Source organism: Crocodylus porosus, unplaced genomic scaffold, assembly GCF_001723895.1.
Source record: "Crocodylus porosus isolate Cpor-Errol unplaced genomic scaffold, CroPor_comp1, whole genome shotgun sequence".
Lineage (NCBI taxonomy): Eukaryota > Metazoa > Chordata > Crocodylia > Crocodylidae > Crocodylus > Crocodylus porosus.
In genome coordinates, this window is record NW_017728909.1 from 72951267 (window position 1) to 72978551 (window position 27285).

General features: G+C 40.4%; 1 protein-coding gene across 1 annotated transcript in view; it reads left to right on the forward strand.

Annotated features, from left to right (window-relative positions):
* MAN2A1 (mannosidase alpha class 2A member 1) overlaps positions 1-27285 on the forward strand; it is a 225671-nt gene that overhangs the window by 123554 nt on the left and 74832 nt on the right. The window contains exons 11-12 of the mRNA XM_019532463.1: positions 858-972; positions 5767-5834. Of these exons, the coding sequence (XP_019388008.1) occupies positions 858-972; positions 5767-5834 (183 nt within the window). The remainder of the gene's footprint in view (positions 1-857; positions 973-5766; positions 5835-27285) is intronic.

The window sequence follows — 27285 nt, forward strand, 5'->3', positions numbered from 1 at the left end:
ATGTTGCTTGAATTAGGAAATGTCTGTGCATTTAAGTTTTGGAAATAGGCATCTGAGTAACATTTAGTGTAAGTGTGTTATCTGTGAGATTTCTTGATATATATTTATGAACTTAATTCTTGATTAATGAAGACTTATCTTGGACCATGTTTTAACTAAATCTATGAAAGCATATAGTTTCGTGTAAAATAGCTGCAGATCATTTGTGCAGAATTAAATGTGTGAAGAATTTTCCTTTTCCTGTAGTATAAAAAGTTTGTTTTTATAAGGTTGAAAAATATTAAATATTTATAAGCCATATGTTGGATAACGTAATTGAAATATCAATATTGGACAACTTAAGTGCAACATAACATTTTTTTATTATTTTCTCAATATCAGTGACCTAGTATTTTTAGTACTTTATCCTACTTTCCAGATATTTCATCTCAGGTGTGCTTATGTTGACTTGTACTCATTTTATTCAATATTATTCATTGTCAAATATCTACATTTTGAAGAATTATTAGTCACTTGAAATGTGTTAGTTTTTCAGGCATCCCAAATCATACTTAATAAAGTGAGGGGTAAATATCTCATTTCTAGGATATGATTGCCTAGCACTGTATTGGACTCTTCCAAGATTACTTACCTTTGGCTCCGAAATAACTTGACTTTTTTTTTGGAAATCTAGTCCTTTCTCCCTATGTGACTTCTGGTTCTGTCTTTCACAAGCCCACCTTCAAAAGCAAACAAACAATCTTAGCTGAAATAACATTTTTAGTGGTTATACATTTTTTATCTTCTTTTTTACAAGGTTCTCATTGTGGCTTCTCATAAACTCTGAAAAAAGTAACATTTGAAAATTCTATTGACAGGCTTTTCCATTCATTAATGAATTTGAAGAAGGTGATAGTTGACTCTGCCCATATTCTTATCCTAAAGGACAAAGATACTTATAACTACAATCCATCAACTCCATTTCTTAAGATGGTGAGTTGTTCTTTTTCCTTATTTTTTTAAAGTGGAAGAAATTCTTTCTTTTTTCTTTTTAGGCAGTGTGTGAATGGTGTGGGGAAACTTAGTTTGAAGTGATTTCTACTTTAAAAAGTGATTGAAAAGATCATTCCCTTCCTTCTAACAGTGCAATTAATGGCTATATTTATTTATATCTATAGCTATTGATAGTGGCAACAGATAATTTTTACTACTTTTTGCAGTTAACCATGCAGAACCAACACAGCTAAAAAGTAAGTGAACGGTTATTTCACTTTGTGGGTCAACAGAATTGTTTACTAAAATCAAGTTATCTGTATCTCTAGCTTATACAATTTTTTTGATAATATAGAGGTTGTGCTAGCATAACTGTGGGCCTAATCTAACCTGAAGATCATTATTAGTTATGGTAATAATATGGCAGGAAAAGAGAGAGCCCATACTGAATATCTGAGCTAAGGAAGGATTTGAAAGACTACGATATATATCTAATATTTATAGATCTGTGTATAAATCTTTATTTATAAACTGAGATAATTTGACCCAGTGATCAGTAGAGGAAAAATAAACATAGAATTTCCACTTGCCATTTTTGGAGGTTTCTTAAAAAGAGGGAGACAGTGAAGGAATAGACACAAATAAGCCAAAATGAGTTTGTCTCATTAAACATACGATACTTTTTTATATTAAAAAACCCTTATGTTAGAAATATTTTTGAATGCCTGGTTCAACACTAAAAAGCTAGGAAAGAATGCATGTAAAGTTGTATGCAGCTTAGCTCTGTGCCTTTGTGCATAAGTGTGTGAGTTAATCATTTACCTTTCTTTGTGCATGCGTTTGTGTAGCTATGCAATTGGATTTGGTATATTGAAATGTTTCTGGAACTTTAGATCAGTGCATCAGTAACACTTTGAAATATTTTTGCACTCATGTTTGCCTCCACAATGTTATTGTCATAGTGGTCCTATATATCTTTAATAACTTCCAGCCTCTAAGTAAGGGGAACTGAAATCTTGGCATCTCTCAGACATCGTCAGTGGAAATCAAGTTCATAGTTTTATTGTCTTTCCTGCTACCTCTTTTTTAGGTGTCAATCAAGGTGTCATCATCTTCAACTGAGACTTCATCCTCATAACAAGCCCTTAGTAGAGTAGAACTGTTAATCATCTCTATAGAGGTACAGTGGAGGAAACAAATGATGGATATGAACCAGGGCTGAGAATTGGGAAGGTAGAACTTGGCCACACAGAGGCATTCTTTTTCTGTTAGAAGAGTCACTGTTCCTCCAGCTGAAACTACAAGTGTTAAGACACTTGTGATTTTCTGCCAGAGCAAAAATGGCTGCTCCAGAAGAAAAATAACTCAAGAAGAACCAGATTTAAGTGGCTTCTGAGACTTTCTGTCAGGAGAACTAACTTCTGTACACCTACATTTTGAGAGAAGCTGCAGCACAGTCCTCTGGTTTTCCAGCATGTTTTGCTCCCAACCCCTCCCATGGGTCCAAGGAGACAGTGTGTCACTCAGGCTACACTGTGCTGTTCCAGCCAAGCAGGGAACCCCTTCACACCCCCCCCCTTGTGCTGCAAAGGCAGCCTGAGTCGGCCAGTCAGGGCAGCTCTGTGCACTGCTGTCATCTATTATGTGGATGACTTAGATGTGTGCACAGGAGCACCCCTGGCTGCATAGGGGCTCAGCATTTCAACTTTTTTTCAGGGGTTTCTGAGTAAATTTTTCTAGCAGAACTCTGCCATAGGAGAATTCTCCTAGATAATATGAACACATATATGTAGCTCTTGTGATGGAATAAGAAGTCAAGAGTGGAGGAAAGTGAAACATGGAAAGAAACAGCAATTATATCAAAAAGTGAGGAAAAAGATTGATAGTAGAGGAGGAGTCATCAATTCTGATAGATCCAAGTCCTGGAAAGGCATTTTAGGATACAGGAAGCTGAGGATACTGCCACAAGTGATCCCATAATGATTGGCAAGAGGAAACAGCATGTACAGTACTTCCTCTTTCAGATAAGTTATTTTCATGGACTGTTTTAAAAAATAGGAAAACATGATGCTTCTTAGTGAATACACAAAGTATCGGGACTTTGCTTTTATTATTCAGAGTATTTAATATGTAGAGTATGGCCATTCTGGGGTAACATGGATCACAAGAGCATAATAAAACCCTTAGTAGAGGAAAGCTTAATGCACACCTGCATTAAGAGTTTTTGGAGTCAAGGCAATGAATGCATTTTTAAAAGTCTGTGAAACTATATTTTAATTGTTCCTGGATTATACTAGTCTTCTCAATAACCAAGACCATGCTTTTGAAAAACTGTTTATCTTGCATGTTTTGAAGGTTTATCTCTAAATCAGGAATATCAAGCTCAAATTGGTCCTTGTTTTGCAGGTGCCTGCAGGCTACACCTATATATCTTTACCAAAATCTGTTGTTTGTTCAGCTCAGTTTATACTTTGATAAATTGGTTTTTGCACATCAATACCAATCTCTTCAGCATATATCAGTTTTAAAATTGGTTCATATATACATATTTGTTACAGTCAGGCCTCCAAATGTGTGGAAAAAAATGGATTTATTTTCATAAAGTATTTGCTACAGGTTTTATAAGGAAAAATAAGAACATAAAATGTATTCAAATTAAAAGAAGTCTTTTACATGCACTAATATCTCACAAACGGTCAATACTGTTCTCAGATTCATGGCAGTACTTTGCTGCAAGGCCACTTCCAGGAAAAGGTTCAAGTGTTTGTCACTGAATCTTGAGCATAGTTTTGTGTGTTGATCTTCATCGTTGAGAAATTCTGTTCACGCAGATCCTGTCCCTTAACTCTCCCTCAGCAAAAATCTTTGGAGAGACACCTATTTATGGAGATATGAGAGAGCTAGCTCTCGCTGCTCCGTCACTTGACGGTGCTTGTGTGGAGATCCATTTTTGATTTTCCAACTGCTCTAATTCACTCAGTTTGTTTTCATTCAACTTCCTGGTAAGTTTGTCATACTTGACGCCAGGGTATGACTCATTACATCTCTTAGCATTGTGTTCCTTGGAAACAGCCACTGTTTGCTTACAGTCAAATACACAGGCTTTTCATTCACTCTTATGAAGAAGCATGAAAGCTTCCATTTCTTTTGAAAAACAATTTATCTACTTTTTGCTTCACAAACATGCTATCTGGCTTACAGGTCACACAAATATATGAGATACAACACTTGCTTATTTTGCAACAGATTAATGATGTTACAGACATGCACATGTGTTATGTAAAAAATAACATCACTGTTGTATTGGGAAGCTCTTTATTCTGACTGCTGTTTTTTACAGTGTTTCCTTACACTTGCAGTTTCTACTCCTGTTCATGACCTTTGTGTACAACAACCTGCTGCCACTTAGGTGTCACACTTAGCTAGTTCTTGAAATATTCACATTACAACACTCTTCCTTCCAGAAAAAAATTGGTTATATTATTGTAAACTCTCTGGTGTTTTCCTTCCTAGCTACATTTGCAAGGGATAGAGAAAAGTTGGGAATAGGAAAAAGTAGGGAGGGCTAACAGAGACAAGCCAAGCTTATCAGGAAGCCCTAACACAAAAAAGTAGGAGGAGGAAACTGAGAAGAGAGAGAGAAAGATGGAAGAAAAAGATGGACACATTCTGGGGTGATCTGAGTCACTCTGAGAAGACTATTATTGCATTTTCAGTAATGAAAGAGAACTATTCTCCATCTATTCTTCTTTCATGTTAAGCTTATAGAGAGTGTGGAGAATCCCAAAAAGAAATGTCAGGAAAAGATAAATGGTTAGGTGACCCACCTCCTCAGGCTCTACCCAGCTCATGGGCCATATATTTCACACTCCTGATCCAAATATTTTTTGTCTCTGCTAGCAGTTGTGCTTCTGGAGTAGAGTAGTTCATAGTGAATTCAGATGAAGAAAACACTATAGCTTGGTAATTGGATGGATGAGTACTGTATTTTCTCACATAAAACGTGCACCTTTTCTGCAAAAAGTAGCTGCTGGAAATTGGGGGAGGGTGTTTTAAGCAAGGAAATATGGTAATAGCTTCTGCAGTTCAGGCTGCTCCTCTTGAATTAGGTAGGTGGGCCCTTCCCTGACTCTTTAGGTGCTGTTGACTAGGATTGGGCCTTCAGTTAACCTGGCAGATATTTCTGGCTGCCCACCCAGCTAAGCTTAAAAAGAGAAGAGTCAGACATTTTGTGTTAGCCATCAGCACATACGACATCTTGCAGCCAGGGGTTAACGGAGCCGCCACAGTATTTGCTTACCCCACTATTGCAGTTACCTGTCTTTTCCCTGGAAAACACTGTACTCATCAGCATTTTCAAGGAAAGATCTTTTTTCTTTTGTCTGCCTTTCAAATGCAAGGTGTTTGTTTAACTGAGAAGGGTATTGTATGTGAAACAATGCAGTATATGGTTTTTTGTTTCCTCTGTCAAATCTATGTGGTTGTGTTATGTAATGCATAATATAACCAGATAGATTTTTCTCTTCAGTTTTCTGGTCCAGCAGGTATACAAGATTTGAAGAAATAATTTTCTAACGGGGTAGGTGGAAGAGGGGACTGATATATTTCTACATTTAAACAATCTAGTGCATGTGCATGTGTGTGCTTGAGTGTGTGTGGCAGACTAGATTTCTATCTATTAGTGATGTTGACATTGCATTTTTATAAATGTTGATTTGTCCAAAACCAAAATGTATGATTTAATTTGGTTAATTTGGTCAAAACCAAACCAAAATAAAATATTTTCTTCTGTAGGATGATGTTCAGTCCTCACAAGATTCTCTGCCACACAAGACTGTTATAAAGTTGAGTACACAGCCCAAGTAAGTAAATATTTTAAGATTTGAAATTTTGAATGTAGCATTAGTTTCTTTACTGTTTTTATTTTTGTAATTTATTTCACTCCATATTAAATCTGCCAAATGTAGAAGTATTTTTACTTTTAGTGATATAGTTAAGGCCTGTTACTTCATTCATATTAACGTGTCAAGATGAGGCACTCAGAACATTTGAAACTTAAATGTTTTTGTTTGTTACAGTACTTCTAATACAAGCCTGATAACTATACACATTGTACACATTTCTAACCTTACCAACTTGTATACACCAAAATAATAAGAAATACTGTATATGTCCTGATAGCTGAATTAGTACGGTATTGTGATGAAAATCATAGTTTTAGAATGTCCTAAAAACATTCTACTTGAATGCTTGATTTGCCATCTTTAAAAATATATTAAGATGAAGTGCAAAGCAGAAGTTTCCCTCTGACCGTATCTTTTTGTTCCATTAAGGCTGTAAAATGAGGAGGGAGAATGTGTGCACACTTATTTGTGTGGGGTGGTGGTTGTTGTGGTTGCTACTAGTATTGCGCCTGGAGTCCTATTTGGATGCGTGCTATGAAGATGTTTAAGAACCACCTTTTCCAAATTAGTTACAATTTAAAACTGGCTGTAGTTAGGATTCTTGGCTATGCTAGCGGCATTCTTCGGGTGTTAAGTAGACATGCATAACCAGTCTAAGATCCTTAATTAATTAAAGTTTGCATTCCTTAGAGAAATCCCTTGGAAGAGACATGCTATGTGTTCCATTTCTAGAGCCTGCTAATAATTTAAGAATATCCAGCTAAGTAATCCTCGGCCAGGGTGCTGTGGCTCCTTATGATGTCTTGAGATCCTTTTGAGTGCATTGTGTGGTGCTACACAAGCTTAGTATGGTTAGGTGTGCAAACGTGTTTCACAAGACAAACCCAGAGATCTCAGATCAATAGTGTTAAAAACATCCTGACCTGTTGTGATCTTTCTGAGGTCTTTGCAACATAACAATTGCTCTATGAATTTCTTCTTGTTTTGGCTGTGAAAAAATAAAAGGTGGTTCCGTAAAAACAGGAGTAAGAACCACTTGTCTGGGCAGAAAAGCCTAGTCAAAGAATCACTTGCTAACATTTTCCAAGTCCTATTTATTCTGAAAGAGAGCCCTCAAAATTCAGTGGTATTTTTCCAAAAGTTGTGAAAGAATCCATAAAACTCAACTTGTGGCAATTAATGCCTGGCTCTAGATGAAGTTATTTTTATGGCCATGGTTTAGTCAAAAGTTACATTAGTGCAGCTTTAACTGCCTCTGAAAGTTCAGATTTTTTTTACTGCTCTGTATTGATGGTTTAGCATTTTGAAGGGTTATTCTTTCAGTCGTGCATCCCAAATGAGCAGTAATGTTTGCAGAACTCTCCCATCCAGGTGAAGAGTTCATTTCTCAGAGCTTAGTTTGTTGGCAGATGTGGCTAGCCAAGTTCCCCACATTCTGGGGAACTGTGGACCATCAGGTGCCTCTAAGTTTCTTCTTGGCTTGGCTAAGTTCCAAAATTGACTGGCCAGTTAGTGTGTAATTTAATTGACTGTGTAATGTAAAACTGGCACAGCAAGAGGGGGTTATAGCCAAACCAATTGGGTATGGAAAAAAGGATGAAATGGAAAATAATATGGATTTGAAAATAGCAGAGTAATGCTGCTACCACCACTACCACCTTATCTCGTCTCCTCTCTCCCCCTTTGCTCTGTGCTTCTGAGCAAAATGCAGCCCGTGGGCCAGATGTGGCCTGCCAGGCCATTCTATTTGGCCCACAGGGCCCCTAAAAAATTTAGAAAATTAATATTAATCTGCCCCCAGTCTGTCATGTGGTCCTCAATGGCTTTTCAAAACTCAGTAAGTGGCCCCCTCTTGAAATAATTGCCTGCCCCTTCTCTAGCTTTGCCCTCATTTACTGATCAATTACAGCTTCCCCCAGGCTTCTACCTGCAGCTGGGTCGCAGTCCTCTGCAGGCTCAGCACCTCCTTAAAGGTGTTCATATAGTATATTATGTTCTCATAATGAACAACCATTTATACAGATTGGCCTTTTTTTGCTTACCAGTATTTCCTCATTTAAGATTTGGAGAGACACTTGTCAGCTTGAAGTCTAGACATCTCCCTAGAATGAAATAAAAATAATTTCTAGGGATGTACTGATAGAGATTTTTGGGGCTGATGCCATAGCCAATATTTAAAGAGGGGTACTGGCTGATACCAATCTGATTTCTGATAGAGCTGCTTCCAGCTGGTAAGTCAGGTGTGGTGAAAGGGGAGGGTAGGGGCATGGGGGGGGGCTAGTGAGGGAGGGGGTGGAGGCAGATCCCACTTCTGTTTGCACCTTGGGAGGGCATGGGGGTGCGGCATGTTTCCCCTGGATCTGTGAAGGATGGGATGGTGTGGGGTGGGCTGCAGTTGGGGCTCTTCTTGGTGGGGTCTGGGCTCGGAGCAGGTGTTGGTGGCCCTGGGAGGATACTGCATCCACCCCAAATCTTGCCACCGCTCTGCTCCCAGTGCTGCCACCGCCAGCTGACCAGCACAGCTCTGGCTCTTCCTGGGACATGGGTGGAGGCAGGGTGTTGAGCTGTGGCTGCGCTGGGCAGCTGGTGGTGTTGGTGCTTGGAGCGGAGTGGCAGCAAATTTTGGGGTGAATGCAGAATCCTCCCAGCACCCCAATGCCCACTCTGAGCCCAGCTGCTGCTGGAAAAGAACCCTGTGCAGCTCTGGTTGCAGCCTGCCCCATGCAGATCCAGGGGACACCTGGGGTGCAATTAGCGGTGGGAGCTGCCCCCCACCCCCGCACACAACCCATGGCTCCACCCTGCCTTGGCAGTGCCTGCCCCTGCCCCCCCACTCCCTGGGGGGAGCGCCATGATCTGCCCCCCCCGCCCCTCCCCTCCCCCTTTTTCCTTCAGCTTGTAACTTCAGCTAAATCTTAGTGAAGATGGCTTTGTAAACTAATTTCTTCTCTTTGGTCTGATCTAGTCAGATGTTATTGGGTATTGTAAAATGATGAGAGCCAGAGGTTTCATAGTGGACTGGTGGGTTCCATGAGATAGAGTGAGGGACAGCCATTACTGGAAATTATCACTCCTTCTAGTCCATGCATCTTCAGGTTTCATTTAGTCTTGGTTCTCCCTGCCCCCATCTGTACAAGTATGTGTGGATGTTTTTTTAAGTTCTGTTAAAGAGGGTCATGGCCAAAATAGCCCATCCCTTCATTTTTTTTGTCCATCAGCTAGACCTAAATTTATAAAGCAAAACTTTAGTCCATTGATGTCTGATTCTGTTCTTTTGCTTACCACAGAAGGTTATACAACTTCTAATGGAAGCTAATCCAGTTTTTTGGGGCCAGTCAGAGCTTAGGTACATGCATATTTTTGGGGATCTGGCTCTTTGCTAACTATTTTTCATAAAATAATTTTAATAGGTTAAATTGAACAGGGTTAATATATAAGTCTGTGCCTAGCAGCTGATATCCCGGCTTTACATAAAATGCATCTAGTAGCAGTCAGTTGTCTAAAAGATCCTGTGACTGATTAGGAAGTCTCTGTAAAATATATATAGGTGTCCTCCCTAATTAGGTTGCTCTTTTTTGTCAGGAAGTTCTGTGCTAGAGAGTGGAAAGGTGTAGAACCCAAAAGAATTCAATCCCTCAGGAGTTGAGGGAAATCTGTGAGGAAAGAATGCAAGATAACAATATCCATGTTTCTTATAGTCTTCATTTCTTCCCAGATTCTTAGGAAGAGGCCAATCATCTTCATTTCTGGAAGGAATACTTTTTTTTCCCTTCGTTCATGTTGGGTTTGTGATATTTTTTTTCCTGCAGTAAATAGCTGTAGAAATAAAGGCCATTGGATGGCAATAGTTTAATTTTTATATTGGTTCCAAATAACAAGACTTGGAGGATATCTCTAGAAAGGATTTCTTTTCCTTTTGTACCAGAAAAAGATTCCTACTGTTTGATGGAAATTGTATGGAAGTGGGATCTGATTATGTTCCTCAACTTCAACTTTAACACACGTCAAAAGTTCACTTCTCAATTCACAACCAGTGTCTGTTGAACTCAAGATTATGGTTTAAAAGTTCATCTTCACAAGGTTGTTTTTGTTCTGGTGGAGTATCCTTGATGGGAATTAATTTTTTGTGGCTCTGAAGTTCAATAGAGTAGAAATTTTCTATAACTTTCTAAATAATGTACAGGTGCAATGCTCTTATAATATTGCCTTCTAATATAGATAAATAAGGAAGCAAGTCAGTTCCCAAAAAGGATCATAACAAAGATAATTATTGTGTCATAATTGAATAGAAAGTTTGCAGAGCACCTTACACAATATCTAGACTTTAGCATCAAAGAAAGGATCCATGTGCAAATAGACCTTGAAAATGAAAGCAGATATATGGAAATGGAGATTGACGAATTTAGGTGGCAAGCCTGAGCCCTTCCTGATAGACTTTTAAAAAAGGGCTGAACCACAGACCCAAGAGCTGTCTTCTTCCTCTGTACTTATTCTTAAATAATTCTGTGAAATAGAAAAACTGTTGTTCTTGGATGGAAACAACATATCTTTTATTTGAATCTACCACTAAATGAAAGCCTTAAAATAAATGTATGTGTTGTCCTTTGTAGACACAATATTTGGGTATTAGGTTGTATTCCTCCGTGTTCTTCTGAGGTCATTTGGAAAGATTTTGGTGCTGAAAGCTTCCTTAATTACAGAGTGCTTTCTATCAAGAGATACTATTATTTATATGCCTCATTGTTGCAAGAATATTCTAACATTTTGAAGTTTTAGGCAAAAGGCATGGCAGGAAGAGACAAACACCAGGGCACCTTAGAGACAAACTTGTTCAGAAAGTTGTAAGTTTTTGTAGACAGCAGCCTACTTTGTCCGATGACCTACAAAAGTGTATGCCATTCTGAGTAAGCTTAATTTTCTAAGGGGCAATCTTGTCCTGCCTTTTGCCTAAAATTTTGTGCATAGACACCCCCTCTACATGTTACACTTATGTAGGGATTACATGTTAATTGCAGCATAAATGGCAGGGGTGCTATTGTTCATCTAGTTCAAGTAGGTATAAGATGACAAACCATCCATAAAAATGTTCTACATACAATGTACTACAGTAGCATTCAACCTCTGGATGAGTTTATAGATGAGCAGTTGTCTGGGGGTGGATGCATACATCTCAGGGGCAGCGAAGCACAATCATGATGGCGGGGATGGAGTGGGAAGGCGAGACCAGTGCCACTGGCCTTGCCCCCTGCTCCATCTTCTCCATATGTGCTCTCATGGCAGCACTCTGCTGCCTCTGAGGAGTAGGGGAGGGGAGGCATGAGTCCAGCAGTGCTCACTTCGCCTTGCTTCCCCGCTCTGTCCATGCCATCATGGCAGCACTCCGCATTCTGATTGGTTGCTTCAGTGATTGGTTGGGGAGTGCTCCAAGAGCGTTAGAGACAGACGGACTAAGCCCTTTATTATATAAGACTTCTCATGATGATAATCAGATAACTGGTTAGTATTCCTCAGTGACTTATGCTGACATTTCATCAGAGGCAGGTTGCTGTTTTCTTTGAGAAATACTACATGACAATCATGGTTTGTTGCTGTTGTCAGAACAAACAGTTATAATACAAATGGAGTGATATAGTAATTCATGTAAAATATTGTAAGAAATACTGGTACAAAGGTTGAAACTTACTATTTTAGTTGCTGGAAGTCAGGCCCTACCACCAGTTGTATTACATTAAGCTTGAATACTTTAAATTGAACAGTAGCAGGGATAAGTGTAGCTCATAAATATAATTTGAAAGTGAAGAAAATTTGTAGTGTGAGACAGCAGGACAGACACATGGTCCCTGATGACTTGAACCAGAGTTTAAGAAAAGTTTCAGGCCAAAGTTCTAAATGGAAATGAAGCATCTTGCAGAGAATACAGCATAACACAGGTGCATAACAACGTTAACGTTTGATAGGTCTCATTCCAGACACTGCCCTTGTTGCTCACTTCTGTAGTTCAAAATGATTTTAGGTAAATGTTCACAATGATTTATAAAGGTACAGACGCTAAGGGTATGGTATTTTGAACTCGTATATCATCACATTGTGTGTTTGTTGAATTTTGTACATGGCGGGGGAGTGATAAGCTGATACTATCCATGTACAGATAAAATAAAGGAGGAAATATATTTGAAGCAGGAACATTTGAATAAGATACCAATAAAAATAACTTTGTCTTAAATACCATGATACTGGAACATTCAAAAGCGAGTGTTAGTTTATATACTGGTATATTCAATATATAGTGAATAAATACCAAATAAGCAATTTTCTTTCCTAACAGAAAAAACAAGTTTTGTAGTTGAATTCTTTGGCTGTTTTTAGATAAAAATGCAGTAGCATTTGCTGTGGGCTGCATCTGGTCATCTGTTTTTAAGAATTCTCAAAGAATTCTGTGGTTCAGTGTTACTAGTCTTAGACAAGTAATGGAGGGGGTCATTTGCTGATGCCTATTTTAAAAGGAAGTTGTCGCCTTTTAATATATGACAGCCTTACTTCATTTTGGATTAAATGTTCATTTCATTAAATCAAAACAATTCATTACCTTAGGATAGTTAAGAGGAGCGTGGAATCATGTGTAAAAGTATTGTTTTAGATACTTGCATTTTTGTTTTCTCTAGTCTGATCCATTTTGATATGTCATAAAACTCAAATTGTTGGGGTTTAAAAAAAATTAACCTCAGACATTGAGGATATGGGCAGGCAGTCATTTGAAATGCTACAGTGGCCCAGCACAAACATATAGCACTATGGGAGCATACAGACAGGCCCCCTGGGTAGAGAGCTTTGAAGTCACTATAAAGGCAACCTCTCCAGATGGGGCGGGAAGTAGGCTGTTCCTTGGATCCCCCACCAAGGGGTGTGGAGAACTGCCATTGCTAGCTCAGCATTGCTGCTGCCACAATCTGGTTGTTGCAATAACAGTGGGAATCCTCTTATCTTAACCCTAACCCCAGCCCTTTAACCCCAAGTCCTTCACTGCCTGCCAGTTAGTGGAAAGGGGGAAGGTTAGGATAAGGGAATTCCTACTGCCATTTGAAGAGTTGCCCTATAGCGACATTGTTACTGCAACATGCTTTGGTACTTCCTTTTGGAAGTACTAAAGCATGGCACAGTAACTGCTTGTACTGTGCCAGTGTGCGTTGCACAGTTCTTTTTAGCACCTGCTTTGCCATGGTGGTGTGTGGTAACAGGGGAGTGCTCTGCTACAGAAAAAGAGCTGCTGGTCAAGTATAGACACCCATGGATGCTACGTCACTATAGTGCGTTGCTACAGTGACATAGCATCATGTGTAGATGTGCCTGAAGCGTCCCATCTGCTCTTGTACCCGTCCGTACATGCATGTGTGTGTGTCGGGGGGGGGGGGGAGGGAGAGAACAAAGGCTTCTGGTATGCTGGGGATTCTAGGGAGCCCTGTAGCTCTATGTTGCTATTTCTTAGTTGGTCTAATAAAAGGTATCATCTGTGAACTCAGGAGTTCTAGAGTTTTGCATTTCATTTTGTCTCAGACCAACACTGCTGCCGAATACAGCTTTAATATTTTGGAGCACTTGCAGCATGTTTGTAATGCTGCAAACAACTTAAATAGCTCGACACCAGCTTTTTGTAGTACTTACAGGGATGTATTTAGCGCTACAAACGTAACAGCTCTTTATGGCCTGATTTGATTTAAGTCTGAAATCAGATTTGCTTTTACACTAAAGATTTGCCCCCCCTCCCAGAAATAACAATTTAAAAATGAATAAAGCCAAATGTAGTTGTATTCAAGTGAATATGTATGGTCTTAGATAAATAGAACATTCTCATTGCTGTGTGAACAATCTGTTCTGTTAATTAACTCTAAGTTCAGCATGACCTTGGTATTGGTTCCATGTAATTTGAAGAAGTATTTGACATTTAACAGTTTATTAGCAGTAGTGAGAACAAAGTAATGGAGGGGATAGTCTTGTCTGAACAATCTAACAACTAAATTACTAAGAAAACAATTTTTTTGAATGTGTGATGTATTTTGACATATAAAATAAGACAGACGTTAATGCTGTTTAACCATAAGGAAACGTAGCCTTTGCTAATAATTTGTTGCATTCCAACAATCCTGTGAAATTCTTTTCTTTTTCTAGAGCTAAGTTTGATGATGCATCATTATTTTAAGTGCTTATACTGTAACCTATTTCTAAAAGATTTTAAAACTTTTTTTTTTACATGTTATTGGTACAAGAAGTTAAATTGTCCAATAATTATTTGTTTGACTCTTATTTTTCCCTTCTTGGTAATGGAGTGTGGTAGCCTGTTTTTTAATACTTTCTTTATAATAGACTTCCTTCTATGGTTAGAATGTTAAAATGACTAGGTGTGTACAGTTTTAAATGGCTTAACTTGCAACTTCTCAGAATTGGCTAAAGATGTTCTATGTAAAATTTAGTATTTTTACACTTTTTTTGCTTTCCTGGTTACAGAAATAGAGCATTGTATTTTGAAGATGTTTTTTGTCTCAGATGCACATAGTACAGCAGTTGCCATAGCAAACTTTTGGCGCTTGAACTTAGAAGAAACTTCTTGGTATTTGAAAAAGAGAAGTTGGGTTTGTTATGGCAATGCCTTATGCATTGCAGTAATGATAGCTTAACTTTTAAATATGCCTTGCTATAAATTGTTCCCATGAAGGATAGGCTGCTCTTTATGAATAAATAACTACTGTAGTCACAAATTAAGAACACTTGAAAGATTTGCACAATATGCATGTATTTGAAGAATTTTGGTGGTAGAGGGTGATATGCCTTTTCAGTATGTAAGGATGTCAGTATACAGCAGGGGTGAGCAAAATATGGCCCATGGGCCAAATCTGGTCTGTGGAGGAACCCACCGTGGGTCTCTTGGTCCTGCCTGGTCCAGAGACCCCCTGCCCATGGCGTGTCCTGCTGCACCCTGGACATGCAGCCGGCTTGGGGCATCTCCATGGCTGGAATATGTTTTAGGCAGCAGTAGCTCCTTCCGGCTGCCGCTGCTACTGGCCCCAGCCCCATGGTACCAGCAGGGACCTGTGAACACAGTCCTGACCTGGCCCACTCCATGCCTGCTTTGGATTTGCTGCTGGTGAGCAGCAGCAGCTGTGGCCTGGCAGAAACTGTTCCTTGGTGCGGGGGGTAGCCTCTCTTCCTTACCTCTGCTAGGCCCTTCCTGCTGCAGTTGTCCATACCTGTGCCAGGCTGCCCTGTGTCTCTGCTGCCATCATTGCCATCTCTGGGCTGCCCAGGGCCAGTGGTGGCAGTGCAGAGCAGATGCAGGGCAGCCCAGCGTAGAGGTGGCTGCAGCAGGAGGGCCTAGCAGTGGCGAGGCAGAGGGGCTGCTTTACTCCCATGCCGAGGAACAGTTTCTGCCCGGCAGTGCCGCTGCTGTTGTTGCTGCTCAGCTGGTGAGTCTAGAGCAGGCACAGGACAGTCTGGGTCGGGGCTGTATGCATGGGTCTCTGTCAGTATCAAGAAGCTGCGGTCAGCGTCAGTAGCAGTTGGAAGGAGCTGTTGCTTCATGCAGAGCCACCCAAGCCCCACTGTGTACCCCAGCTACAGAGCTGTCCCAGCCCCACTGTGCGCCCAGGGTGCAGCAGGATGCGCCACGGGGTGGGGCCGGGGGTGCAGCAGGTACGGGGCGGGCTGGGGTTGGGGCTGTGTGCATAGGTTCTGGCTGGCCTGTTCCTGCTGGGGTGAGTTCAGAGCAGGCAGAGGGCAGGGCTGGGGCTGTGCTCTGTTGGTGGTGGTGGTGGTGGTGGTGGTGGTGGTGGGCAGGTGCAGCATGGTGCGCAGGCTCTGAGCTATTACGTGGCAGGTGTTGACCGACTCAGGGGAGTACATGTGCAGTGGCTCCCATGCACACCCCACCATACCCACAAACCGTCACCTACAACCACACCCTCCCTCACCCCTGCCCACATGCATTTCCTCCCACACACACACACACCTGTGTGCCTATGGTGGGAGCCCTGCTCCCTGTTAAATATCAACCACAACACACATGCACCCATGCCCGCCAGGCACACCCCACATCTACCCCCACACACTCCCCTAGCCACACTCCACAACCCCCCACAAACCCCATACCCACCCACGCAGACACCCACACATTCCCAGAAACTCCCCATTCCCACACATCCACACACACACCCACCTATCCACACTCCCTGCAATATACAATAGAAAGACTTCATTTTGAGCTATTATGCAGTCACCTGTATATACATGATGCAAATGCATACAAATCAAGATTTTAAAAAAAATTAAAATATGTTACTGTGGATGTTTGATTTTTAACATACAATTTGGGTTTTTTTCTGGTTCCAAGATGGCAAATCCCCTTGCCAAAAGGAGTACTTCTGGGGGCAAGGTGAGGGACTTCTGGTGGCAAAGGTCAGGGATTAGGGGGCAGGACTTCTGATCCCAAAATAGTGACTAGGGGGCAGGGTGCCTGTCAAGGGGCAGGGCTGCCCTTGCAGTCCTTGATAGCTGGCCAAAACTCATTAAGTGTTCCTCCAGCTAAAATAATTGCCTGCCCTGGTATACAGTTTCTCATGTTTTAGACCCTGGCTGTTTCTATCAACCTTTCTTTTGGAGTTGCTAAAGGCAATACTTTAGTTAGTTCAAGGCTTTCAAGGTGCAGACTGAAGTGATATGGCATATTTAAAAACTTCTCTTCTTCTGAACCAGATTTTTTTTCCCTTCTAAATGCAGATTAATAAAGCCTGCACTACAAGAGGAACAAGGAAAGGATTTTAGTGAAGGTACTTCCTGATCCTGAAAAAGTCAGGGGGCTTCAAGCCCATCTTGGACTTCAGAACACTTCACAACTTTGTGGTAAAAGAATAATTTAAAATAGTGCCTTTGGACTTAATCCTTTTATCCTTAATTGGAGAGTAGTTTTGGTACATAGGATATATGTGCCACTAGAAATGCATCCAAGTCATAGGAAGTACTCGTATCTGGATTGTATAGTAGGTACATAACATTTAGAGAAAGTGTTGTCTTAGGTTGATGTTGGCCTCTTGTGTTTTTTTTTTCTCAAAACCTATAGTTTTTATTTATTGTGCCACTGTGTCTGTGTTTACTGTGAGTGTTGTTTTCTTGAAGGTGTTTTGTGTCTCAGAATTGCCTGTTGCAATTGCCTTGCGTGAAGGTAGGCCTCAACAGACTAATAATGGCTATTTCTAAATAATTTTCTAGATCAATTTTATATGATGTCAACTTATTTGGATGGAAGGACTTGCTAGTTATTGTTATAATAAGGCTACTTTATGTGACCCAAATCTTATTTCTGTTTCCATGTTATGTCATAAAGGATGAATGGCTAGCTTCTTTTGAAGAAGGCAAATAAGAACCTTATCTAATGAAAAAATATATGCCCTATCTGAGCTACATCTCTCTCTCTGTCCTTTTAACAAATGACTTGGGTAGATTTCTGAAATGAGAGAGTGAACAGTTGAATCTTAGAAAATATCTATTCTTCTTGGACTGTAATTGTCTCATGGGAATGGAAAATCTTGGGAAGTGGCTTTCCAATGAGGAAGTCTCAAAATGTTGCCTCTCAGGTATTCTCATACTTGTTGTTTCACAAAAAGGGTCATTGGACCCATGTTGAATACTGACTGATCTCCAGAGATCTGTGCAGAGATCTATGAGATCAGCAGGAGGTTAGTGTTTTCCTTTTTTCCTTTCTCTTCATGGCTCTGTCATCTGGCAGCTCCATTTGTCTACCTCTATATACGATTTCCACTGATACAAAACACATGAAGCTATATTGCTGCCATCAGAGATTCTCCTTGAGGCTAGAGGCATGAATTTATATGCCTGTATCCTGCCTACTTTCTATCTTCACAGGCCTTTGTGGCATCTTAGAGAGAAATCTGATATGCATGTTGGTTGGGTTTATTTGTTCCTATGAAGAGATCCAAGGGGCTTGATCAGGTGCTTTGTTAGGATAGACGTTGCAGGAATGGTTTAAAAAAAAAAAAAAGGCAGCTAAAATATGGGTTTGCTTTGTTTCTCACAAAAAATTATTTGTCCTTAAACATCTTACATTTCACATTAATCAAATTCTGTCAATTATTACTTCTTTTAGAGATGGTAAAAATTTTATTTCTTAATATTTTGATTGATTTCCAAATTAATCATTTAATCCCTTAAACTTTATTAAAATCACTTTCCTATCAATTACAGTCTGGTTTTTTGTCCCTATGACGTGCTGATTTCCTATGATTCTAATTGTTATTTGTGGACAATATATATTTTTTTCTTGTGCTAGTAAATTGGTTTGAATTTGATCTGTGGACAATAGATTCTGGTGCTGTCTTTATTGATCCACCTTATTAAAGCAAGGTGCTGATTTGTACTTCCTTTGACTTGAAATTAAATGTTAGATCTGTATATTCATTCTTCTGCAAGTGTTTTCACACTGTCAAATTTAAATTTCTGTTGTTTTTTACCCTGGAAGATGTCTTCTTATTTGGGCATGAAAAAATATTTCCAAAAACTCTGTTTATGCTAGGTATGTTAAAGGCTAACAATCTCTTACAAATGCACAAAAACTATTTTTAGTATGAGTATGTCATCAAAGGTACAGGTTCCTTTTATCTGTTGTATTCATAGCAATTTTAGATCTTGACATTTTATACCTGTGGGAAGATTAGTTGGAGTTGATATATTACCATCATTTTGATGTTACATTTTTTCCATGTGTTATCTGTATCTTCTGTTTTGGTATCTCAAACTGGATAGACATTTTAGAGAACTTGATGTTATAACTGTTACAACAGCGTCATTATATAGCTGCATATTTGATCTAGTTTAAAGCAAACTTTCGATTTAATTTGAAATTGTTAGCGGATCACTGACCTAAACTCAATATAAGCCTGAATCCTGTTTCTCTTCTGAAATGCCTGAGGTGTTCAGCACACTTTACCTTTAAGACACAATTAACAAATGGACTGTGCTTTAAATAGTAACCCGGACATATGTGCAAGTCAATTTAAGACATTATAATACAGTAAATGAACCACAAAGTTATTCCGCATATTATATGTGGCTTGGTATCTAACCTTAAACTGAGCATGTGGCCCGGTGTGCTGCCCAGCTGCAGCAGCCTGGTGCTGGGCTCCCCATGTGGGGGATGCTGTATAAGCCCTGTATCCTGCTTATCTGGGTGGCACATGGGGTTTATACAGCTCCTGGTATACAGAGAGCCTGGTGTCAGGCTGTGGCAACCCAGTGCAAGATTTTCTGTGTGTCAGGCTCTTTGTAAACTTGGGCCAGGGACTGGTTTGGTTCCCAGCCTCAACTGCTAATCAGCTGATTGGTTTCATCTTGGTTTTATGAGCTTGGGCTCCCACTCACCAGCAAGAAAGGAATGATTAGGGTCTAATTCCTGATCCTAAAATGGTGCATCTTGCCATGGCATGGCAAGAGGTATAGTTGGTACTGAGGATTAGAGCCCATCGTAACTTAAAGTGAACATCTGTCAGAGTGGCATTCAGGTCTCTCACATCCTAGGAAAGTGTTACAATCACTAGACTATTAGGCTAAGAGTGGGTCTGTCCATCTCTACCCATGGCCCTACAGAAAAATAAGATCCTAAAATGATTAAGGTATGTAATATGAACTCCTTCCAACCAGGGCCATGCATTTCCTTTTTGCTTCCTGTAGGCAACTCTCTCAGACCAATTGCCAAAGTAGGAGAGCTGTGTGCAGGGTGGAATGCACATGTTTCTTCCACTGGGAGAGATGCCTTGAATGGCATTAGAATTATTTCAAATCTAGTACGTATTTCTGGATAAATAATAATGAATAATAATACATTATTTGAAATCTAGTACAAATAGCTACTAAGTCTTAGATGTCAGGTAGGCATAAGTAAAATTTGAGCTTTAATCTGTACAATGCCCCATTGGAGAAGAAATCAGTCTAAACTTGTCACCCAAAAAGTGTTAAAAACATCATCAAAAAATAAGACAAAGTAGGTTAATATTAAATTAATGTTTGCTGTTGGATTGACAAAGAAAAATCAAGTAATTTAGTGTCAGCTTTAATAACCTGGAAGGGTAAGAGACTTCCACATTTTTTTTACTGTAACCCCAGAATAATAAAGCATTGTCAGTGTTGTTGCAAGTAGGTATTTACTCAAATTTAAGATGAAATTTTCAGCATGGGAGAGGAAGCTCCTTGTCTTGAATTCGCATATGAAGCTGGGGGGGAGGCAGGAAGCTGCTGCAACTCTGATTTTGGCCCTGAGCCTGGATTGGGGCCAGAGTCAGACCCACAGCAGCCTGCAGCTTCTTGCCTCCCCCCGCCCCGGCTTGTCCTCTGCAGCTTCTGCCCCCTCCTCCCCTACTTTTGCCCCTTTCCTCTCTCGCTGTCAGGTACAGCTTGGCTCCAGCTTGGTAGGATTTCCTCCCAGACACGGAGTACAGGGAAACTCCATCCTCTGCTCAGCCAATAAGCAGTGCTGCCACTGCTGCATAGCCTGGCAAGGGCTGTTTCTGTGTGTTGCACTCTGTGACCCAGCAGGGAACAAAGCTCAAGTAGTGTCTCTCAGTGAGCAGGATGTCGGGGGTAAGGGCAGAGATGGTGGGGAACTGGTGGGGAAAGGAGCAGAGACTGGAGATGGGGAGGGTGCAGATGGCGGGTCAGGAAGGCCACAAAGGGAAGAAGTATGGGGGACAGAGGGCAAAAGGGCTTCCTGACATTTCTTCTCTCCACCATCACCTGACTCCCCCCACCACTGTTTTCTTTAGTGTAGCAATGAAGGGGGAGTCGGGTGATGGTGGAGAGAGGAACCCTACCATAATTAGATTTAATACCTGGAAAAGTATAACAGCTTTATACATTTTCCATACATAAATATGATTATGGGGGGCTCATCTTAAATTTGAGCTTGTCTTAGATTTGAGTAAATATGGCAGTTAACCCATACTAGATATTGTATTTCAGGTCTCTTATCCTTTAGTGCCCAGGTGAGAAGATAGAAGAAGCACAGTCCTTCCCTTCAAGCAGTAGACCAAGGGCCAAAAACAGAAAGAAGCAGTGTCTTCTTTTTCAGTCAGACTGTTAACACCTTAGTGATCTGTCCTTGGTTCTGTACAATTCAGTATTTGCTTTAATGACTTGGATAATATAACAGAATATGCTGATCAAATTTGCAGGTGACACCATGCTGGGAGAGGTTGCAGGCACTTTGGAAGGTAGGATCAGCATTGAAAATGATTTTGATAAATTGGAGAAATATTCTGAAATTAACAGGATGAAATTCAACAAAGTTCCCCCTCCTCATTTTCCCGTTGGCATGATGTCATGGTTGAGGTATAGGCTACAAATCTTCCCTAGCATATTTAAAACTAATTTTAAGGGGCTGAATGGATAGAATGTGCTCTAAAACTGTGAATCTCCCCAATCCTTTTTTGTCTTCACTTTTTTTCACATGAACCTCCAGCAGTTTGGGAAAGTGATAGGGGGGAAAGGTCTGTAGTTCATTGCAAGTGTTGTTCTTCCTGTTCAGCTGTTCATGATTTCATTATGGTTTGAATTTCTGAAAAGATTTAAGCCATTGGGATTGATGATCAGCATAGGAGTTGGGGAGAAGGTGTATTACTTCTCAAGCAAGTATTCACTTTCATAAAGGATGTCTGTAGTTATAAGACCATCTGGATGACGCACATTTATATTATATTGTATATTAAATACAAATATAAATACTACTTGGGTTCAAAGGTTGCCCCTCCCGTGCACTTCCTTCCTTGGAGAAATTATATATTTCTTGGAGTCTTTGCAATCCAGGGGTCAAAAAAATCCGCACAGAAAAAGCAGAGTGGTGCCTGTGGGGACAGTGCGCGCCACCCAAAACTGGAGCCTGGCCAGCCAGAGCCACACTCTGGCTGCCAGCCGGGCTCCAAGCTGCAGGAGCAATGCGGCTGCAGCTTCCCTGGTCCCCAGGACTCCAGGTAAGGCTGCTGGAGCCAGCACAGTTACTGGCCTGAGCCTTTCCTACCCCACCTGGGGTAACCTGCCATGCACCAGAGGGTGTGTGGCACAGACATTCTCTAGGGACAACTAGCAGCGACAGGAGGTGTCCCTCTACTAGTTGTCCCTGAGAAACCAAATGTCCACGCTTGTCTGAACGCAGCCTCTGGGTCTACTTGCTAATGGCATCCTCACTTAGAGTGCAAGTGTTCCTTGGCAGTAGAAGCATGTGACTTCATGGACCTCAAAGACCTGGTTGACATCACATGCTCTTGAACTATGCTATTAGGACCATCAACTCAAACTGGAAAAGATGCTAGTATCCAGTGGTGACACGTAAGTGCCGGTGCACTGCCTGACTGGCCGTGCTCACTGTTTAGGTAGTGGCTAGGGGGGCAGGCAGGAGTGCCAGTGCCCCCCCCTGCAAGCGCCAGCCAGGGACTGGAGTGCCGTGGCGTTCCCAGAAGTGGTTGCAGTCACTTCCGGAAGTGGCCGCAGCAATCGGCTGGACCCCCCTCGACTAAGGCATCACCGGTCGTCCGTGCTAGTGTCGGTTTTGCCTGTGAGCTGCCATCTCTGCCGTCATCTGTTTACTCCAGGTGGAGGGGAGGTCTGGGACTGCACTTGTTTCCAGTTGGTGGAGTGTTTTACGGATGTGGATATTGTGTGTGTTATAAGTTGTTTTGTATCATGGATGGGCAGGTAGTTGAGTATTTGCACTGAACTTGAGAAGCCAAGTGTCTGGGCTGATGTTCCAGAAAATAGTAGCTTTGGCATGTCTTTACATCCATTTAAAAAGGTTAAGGTCACATCTGGGAAATGGTTTGTGACACCAAGGTGATAGACTTGGGAGGTGGCCATAGAGGAGCCACATTGCAGGGTTGCAAACAAAGCACTGTGGTCTTTTGGCACACTGATCCCAGTTCCCTATTATGCTCTGGTGTGGAGATCAAGGGTGTCAAACTCATCTAGTCCCTGTGGTACCGAGAAGTGCTATGAGACTAGTTCTTGGGCTAGATTGTGCCCACAGGCCCCTTTCCCCTAGCATATCTGATCTGGTGGCTGCTCCATCTGGTCTGGGACCTGTGCTACTTGAGACATAGGTCCTGGAGTGGCTGGAACAGGCACAGCGTGTGGTGCAGTCTGACCAGAGTGACTGCTGCATGTAGTGGCTGTCTCAGCTGGATTGCATTGTATGTGCCGCCCAACCCAGCAGCTCTGGACTGTGATGCCCGTGGTGCCCATTCCAGCTGCTCTGGAATTTGAGCCAAAGTAGCTGCTGGATCAGGTATGCTGGGGAAAAGGAAAGAGGTCTGTGGGCCTAGTCCAGTCCTGCAGGCACAGGCTTGCACTCTGCCTTGTGTGGGTCTGATTAGACTTAGGGTCCAGATGGTGGGGCCAGGTACAACCCAAAGGCTGTGTGTTTGACTGCTTGTCCTACATCCATTCCAGTTTTAGTGTTACATAATAGAAACACACAATTCCTTCATAGATGAAGGAAAGTATAGAAAAAATGTAGTTAAAATATAATTTTCAGCTCAACCCTCAACTGATTCCAGGTGCTTTAATTCTTGTCTCAGAGGGCATGGGAATCCCAATTTACTCTCCAGAGCTTTATCTAACCTGTTGTTTAGACAAAGTGTTAAGCTACAGCTTCATGAAAAGAGAGTTTTATACTCTTAAAAAAGGAAGGAATCTTGCATGTTTTGTAAAATTTGAGGTTCTGTGAAGAAAAAGCTTTCTAAATAGTTGGGAAACAGTTTTCTTATTTAGTTTTAATTTGAATTTTGTTATGTGCAAAAGTTGGAGAAGTATGACAATATAGGAACTTTATCATTTTCCTAGGTTGGTGTAGACCAAGGTATCAGGATTCTTCTTTAGAGAGAAAAAGAGTCCTAAAAGTCTGTCACTGGTGAAACAAAACTCATTAAATACTTCACTACAGTCGTTAGGAAAAAAATTCAGGCAATTCAGGACTTTTTTTCCCTGAATTCAATTCACTGCTACTTAAAAAAACAAAAAAACACAAAAACTAGTTGACTACTTAAGATTTAGAATTCTTAGTACTGTATACATATGTGTGTGTATAATAACATCTGTGTCCTGAGAGCTCAGAAGAACTGAGTATTGAAGGACTTTGATATTTCATATCAATTACTTACTTGCCCCTATGCCTGGGTAGCTGAGTGGTTTTACAAAGATAATCTGCTATTAGTACTCGCTTATCAGACTCCACTTCTAAAATGTAGCAAGCATAGATACATTCAGCCTTGTAGGAGACAAAGGTTGAAGGCCTTCATTTATTTTTATTTTATTACTTTTTTAAGAATTGCTGAGGAAGAGAGAGCTTGTCTATGCCAATCTGGGGTAACTGGTAACAAAACTTAGAAAGTTGATCATAGAATTATAGAAAAATAGGGTTGGAAGGGACAGCAGGAGGTCATACTCCCCTGCTCAAAGCAGGACCATCCCTAACTAGATCCCAGCCAAGGCTTTGTCTAGCTGGGTCTTAAAAACTTCCAGGGATGGAGATTCCACAACTTCTCTGGTTAGCATGTTCCAGTGCTTTACTAACCTCCTAGTAAGAAAGTTTTTTCCCCCCTAATCTAATCTAAACTTCCCTTGCTGAAAACCTAAATGTCCCTTGCTGCAAATCCTCCTAAGGATACACATGGCTGCACAGGTATTGGTTTCTTTCCTATTGCAAATAGTCTTGCTGTGACCCCCTCCTGAGAGTCCAGCACTGGGTGATTCCTTCCAATCAAGAAGCCCCAGGCCATTCCATGAGAACTCTTTCCCTGACATCCTGGTTTCTGCTTGGGTAGATGGAAGCTCTTAAATAGGTAGCTTATTTCCTCTTGGTCTCTCAGAAACCATTTATCAGGAGAGTTTGTGAATGTAAACAGAAACAGCTTATAGCATGATGGCAGCAAGCCAAGATTAGTACTTTACCAAAAAGCTTCTTGACCTGCTTCATCACTTACCGAAGACTGTAACTCAGACTGACGTTCTCCAGGTATGTTTGGTAGCTATTGTGTATATGAATTTTCACTGAAGTAGAAAGTCTACCTTCAACCTTTTATGGCCAGGTTTATATGTGGCTTCGCATCCTTCCATTAAAATGCTTCTAGTGTTATGAGATATTACAGTAGTCTTCATAGAGCTGATACAACCACCTTTTTAGATTAATTAGATCCCTATGCTTTAATTTAATTTAATAGGTAGCTATTTTCCTGGTGGTGTTGAATTAATAGCATGATGATTGTGGTCTCTAAGAGTGGATTCACCTTTACAGGAAATTTTACAGGAGTAAAGTGGCACTGTTATCTAATACAAGATTGTTTTCTTTTTACAGTAGTGTTTTGAAACACCACTTTAATGGGTGTATTATTTGTCAATGACCTTCTCACTCCTACAGGTGAGATGGTTCTTCATAAGTCTGACATGGCATAATCCTTGTGGTTTTCCCGTGAGTTCAGAAAAGACCTCAAGGCCCATTTGACTGTTATATGTGCTGATATCTATTCTTATTAACACTATCAGTAGAAGATTATCTAGATGAATTTGTTATAAACTTGACTAACCACAAGTCAAACAACATGCCTGGTTATTTTGTCAGAGGTACAGTGGCTTCCACTGCCAGTTTCAAGAATGGTTCAATCCTGGTAATATGAAGGTGTTTATTTTATACTTTTACAAGATATTTCTTGTATTTGTTGTGTAAGACAGTTTTACTTCTCTGTTCCATAAAGACTGGCTTTGAGGGCTTATTTGTTTTCAGATAACTTTTACTTTAAGCCATGTAAAATATAGTCATGTTTGTTTTCATGAGGACATATACTAGATATGTCATTTGAATTAGGTTTGAAATATGTTTTTTAGAAAAAAAGGATGATCTTGACTATTACCTATTGGGTATTGAACTCTCTTCTTATGACTGGCTGTTGCAGTGTTTCAATTCATTTCTTTTTAAATTGCAATGTTGCTTAATATAGCTTTAAAGAGTAAGAAATCTTATATATTTAAAAAAAAATTACACTTGTTCTGCTTTTTTGAAGATACCATGCAGGTACCAGTCATTCATTAACCCCACTATAAAAACATTTTTAATTAATATGATTTTTGTACACATTGATTTTTATAGCTTCCATTCTGACTGATATTATAATGTTCACGTCTTTTGTTTGTATAAGAGACATTTTTAATTGGTTATGTGTTAGAAGGTGGAACTGAAAGATAATTAACATACGACTGACCAGGGAGCCAGAAAGGCTTTGAGTGATGCCTTGCTGAAGTGTATATTTAAAGTTAGTTAATTTTGCCTTCCTGCTGGGAGCTCAGGACTTAGTAATGAGAATCCTTCATACAGGTATTTTTCTAAGGAGTAGATTTAGAGATAAGTAATCTTTTGTAATATGCATTTTTTACATTTTATTTTGCCAGTAAAATGTATCTTAAAGTAACTTTGAAATTATTTTCAGTAATCGCGTTAACATCTCTATTGCTATAGGTTTGCATAAATAATGTTGATGCAAAATTTATGACATTTCATGGTTTGGTTCCAAGGGATCTATAGTGTTTTTACCCTGAAGACTCTCAAGGTGGTCATTTATGCTGCAGTAACACGTAACGGCACCAACCATGATCTGGGTTCCCATATGTTGGACATTATGTATGTACACAATAAGAGAGAACTTCTACTTTTAATCATCTTTCTTGTTTTAAATTTAATGATGATAAACTAATCAGCACTGTCTTGCCCTGTAAGGGGAGCTTACAAAAGTAGTTTCATTAATGTTGGATTAAGCAACCCTCACTGTTTTTGTGGTGAAATGTTCTCACTAATTTAGTTTCTTGCAGGGTCTTACAAGCAAATAGTAATAGGAGAGACATTTTAGCAGTTTTCAGGAGAATGATCTCTAAGAGCTTACCTGTGGCAATGCCACGAAGAAGTGCTCTGGATTGGTAGTCATTCTAAATCTTTGCTTGATAGCTAGATCATGGCAATAATACATGAAGGCAGACTGCCTCCGTGTGGGTTGGGATAGATAGGTCCATGAGTTGTCCTCTGACCTGAAAGACGTTGGTTTGTGCAGTTGTAGCATTGCTGAAGTGCTGTCTTTTCTGAGTGTTAATTTTTAGTGGTGGCTGACTGGAGTTCAGTAATTACCACAGACCAGCAGACTTGATTAATCAAGATGAAGACAGAAATGTTTTACTTTGATGAAAGATAAGAGAGAGAATTCATTTTAGAGGTTTGACTTCACTCTTTCCCTTTGGTCAATACTTGACTCGTCTCCATCTGTGTATTGAAGGAGCCTTTGCTGTCATTTGTACAGACCATATGTAAGGGTGGGGCTTAATTGCAGTG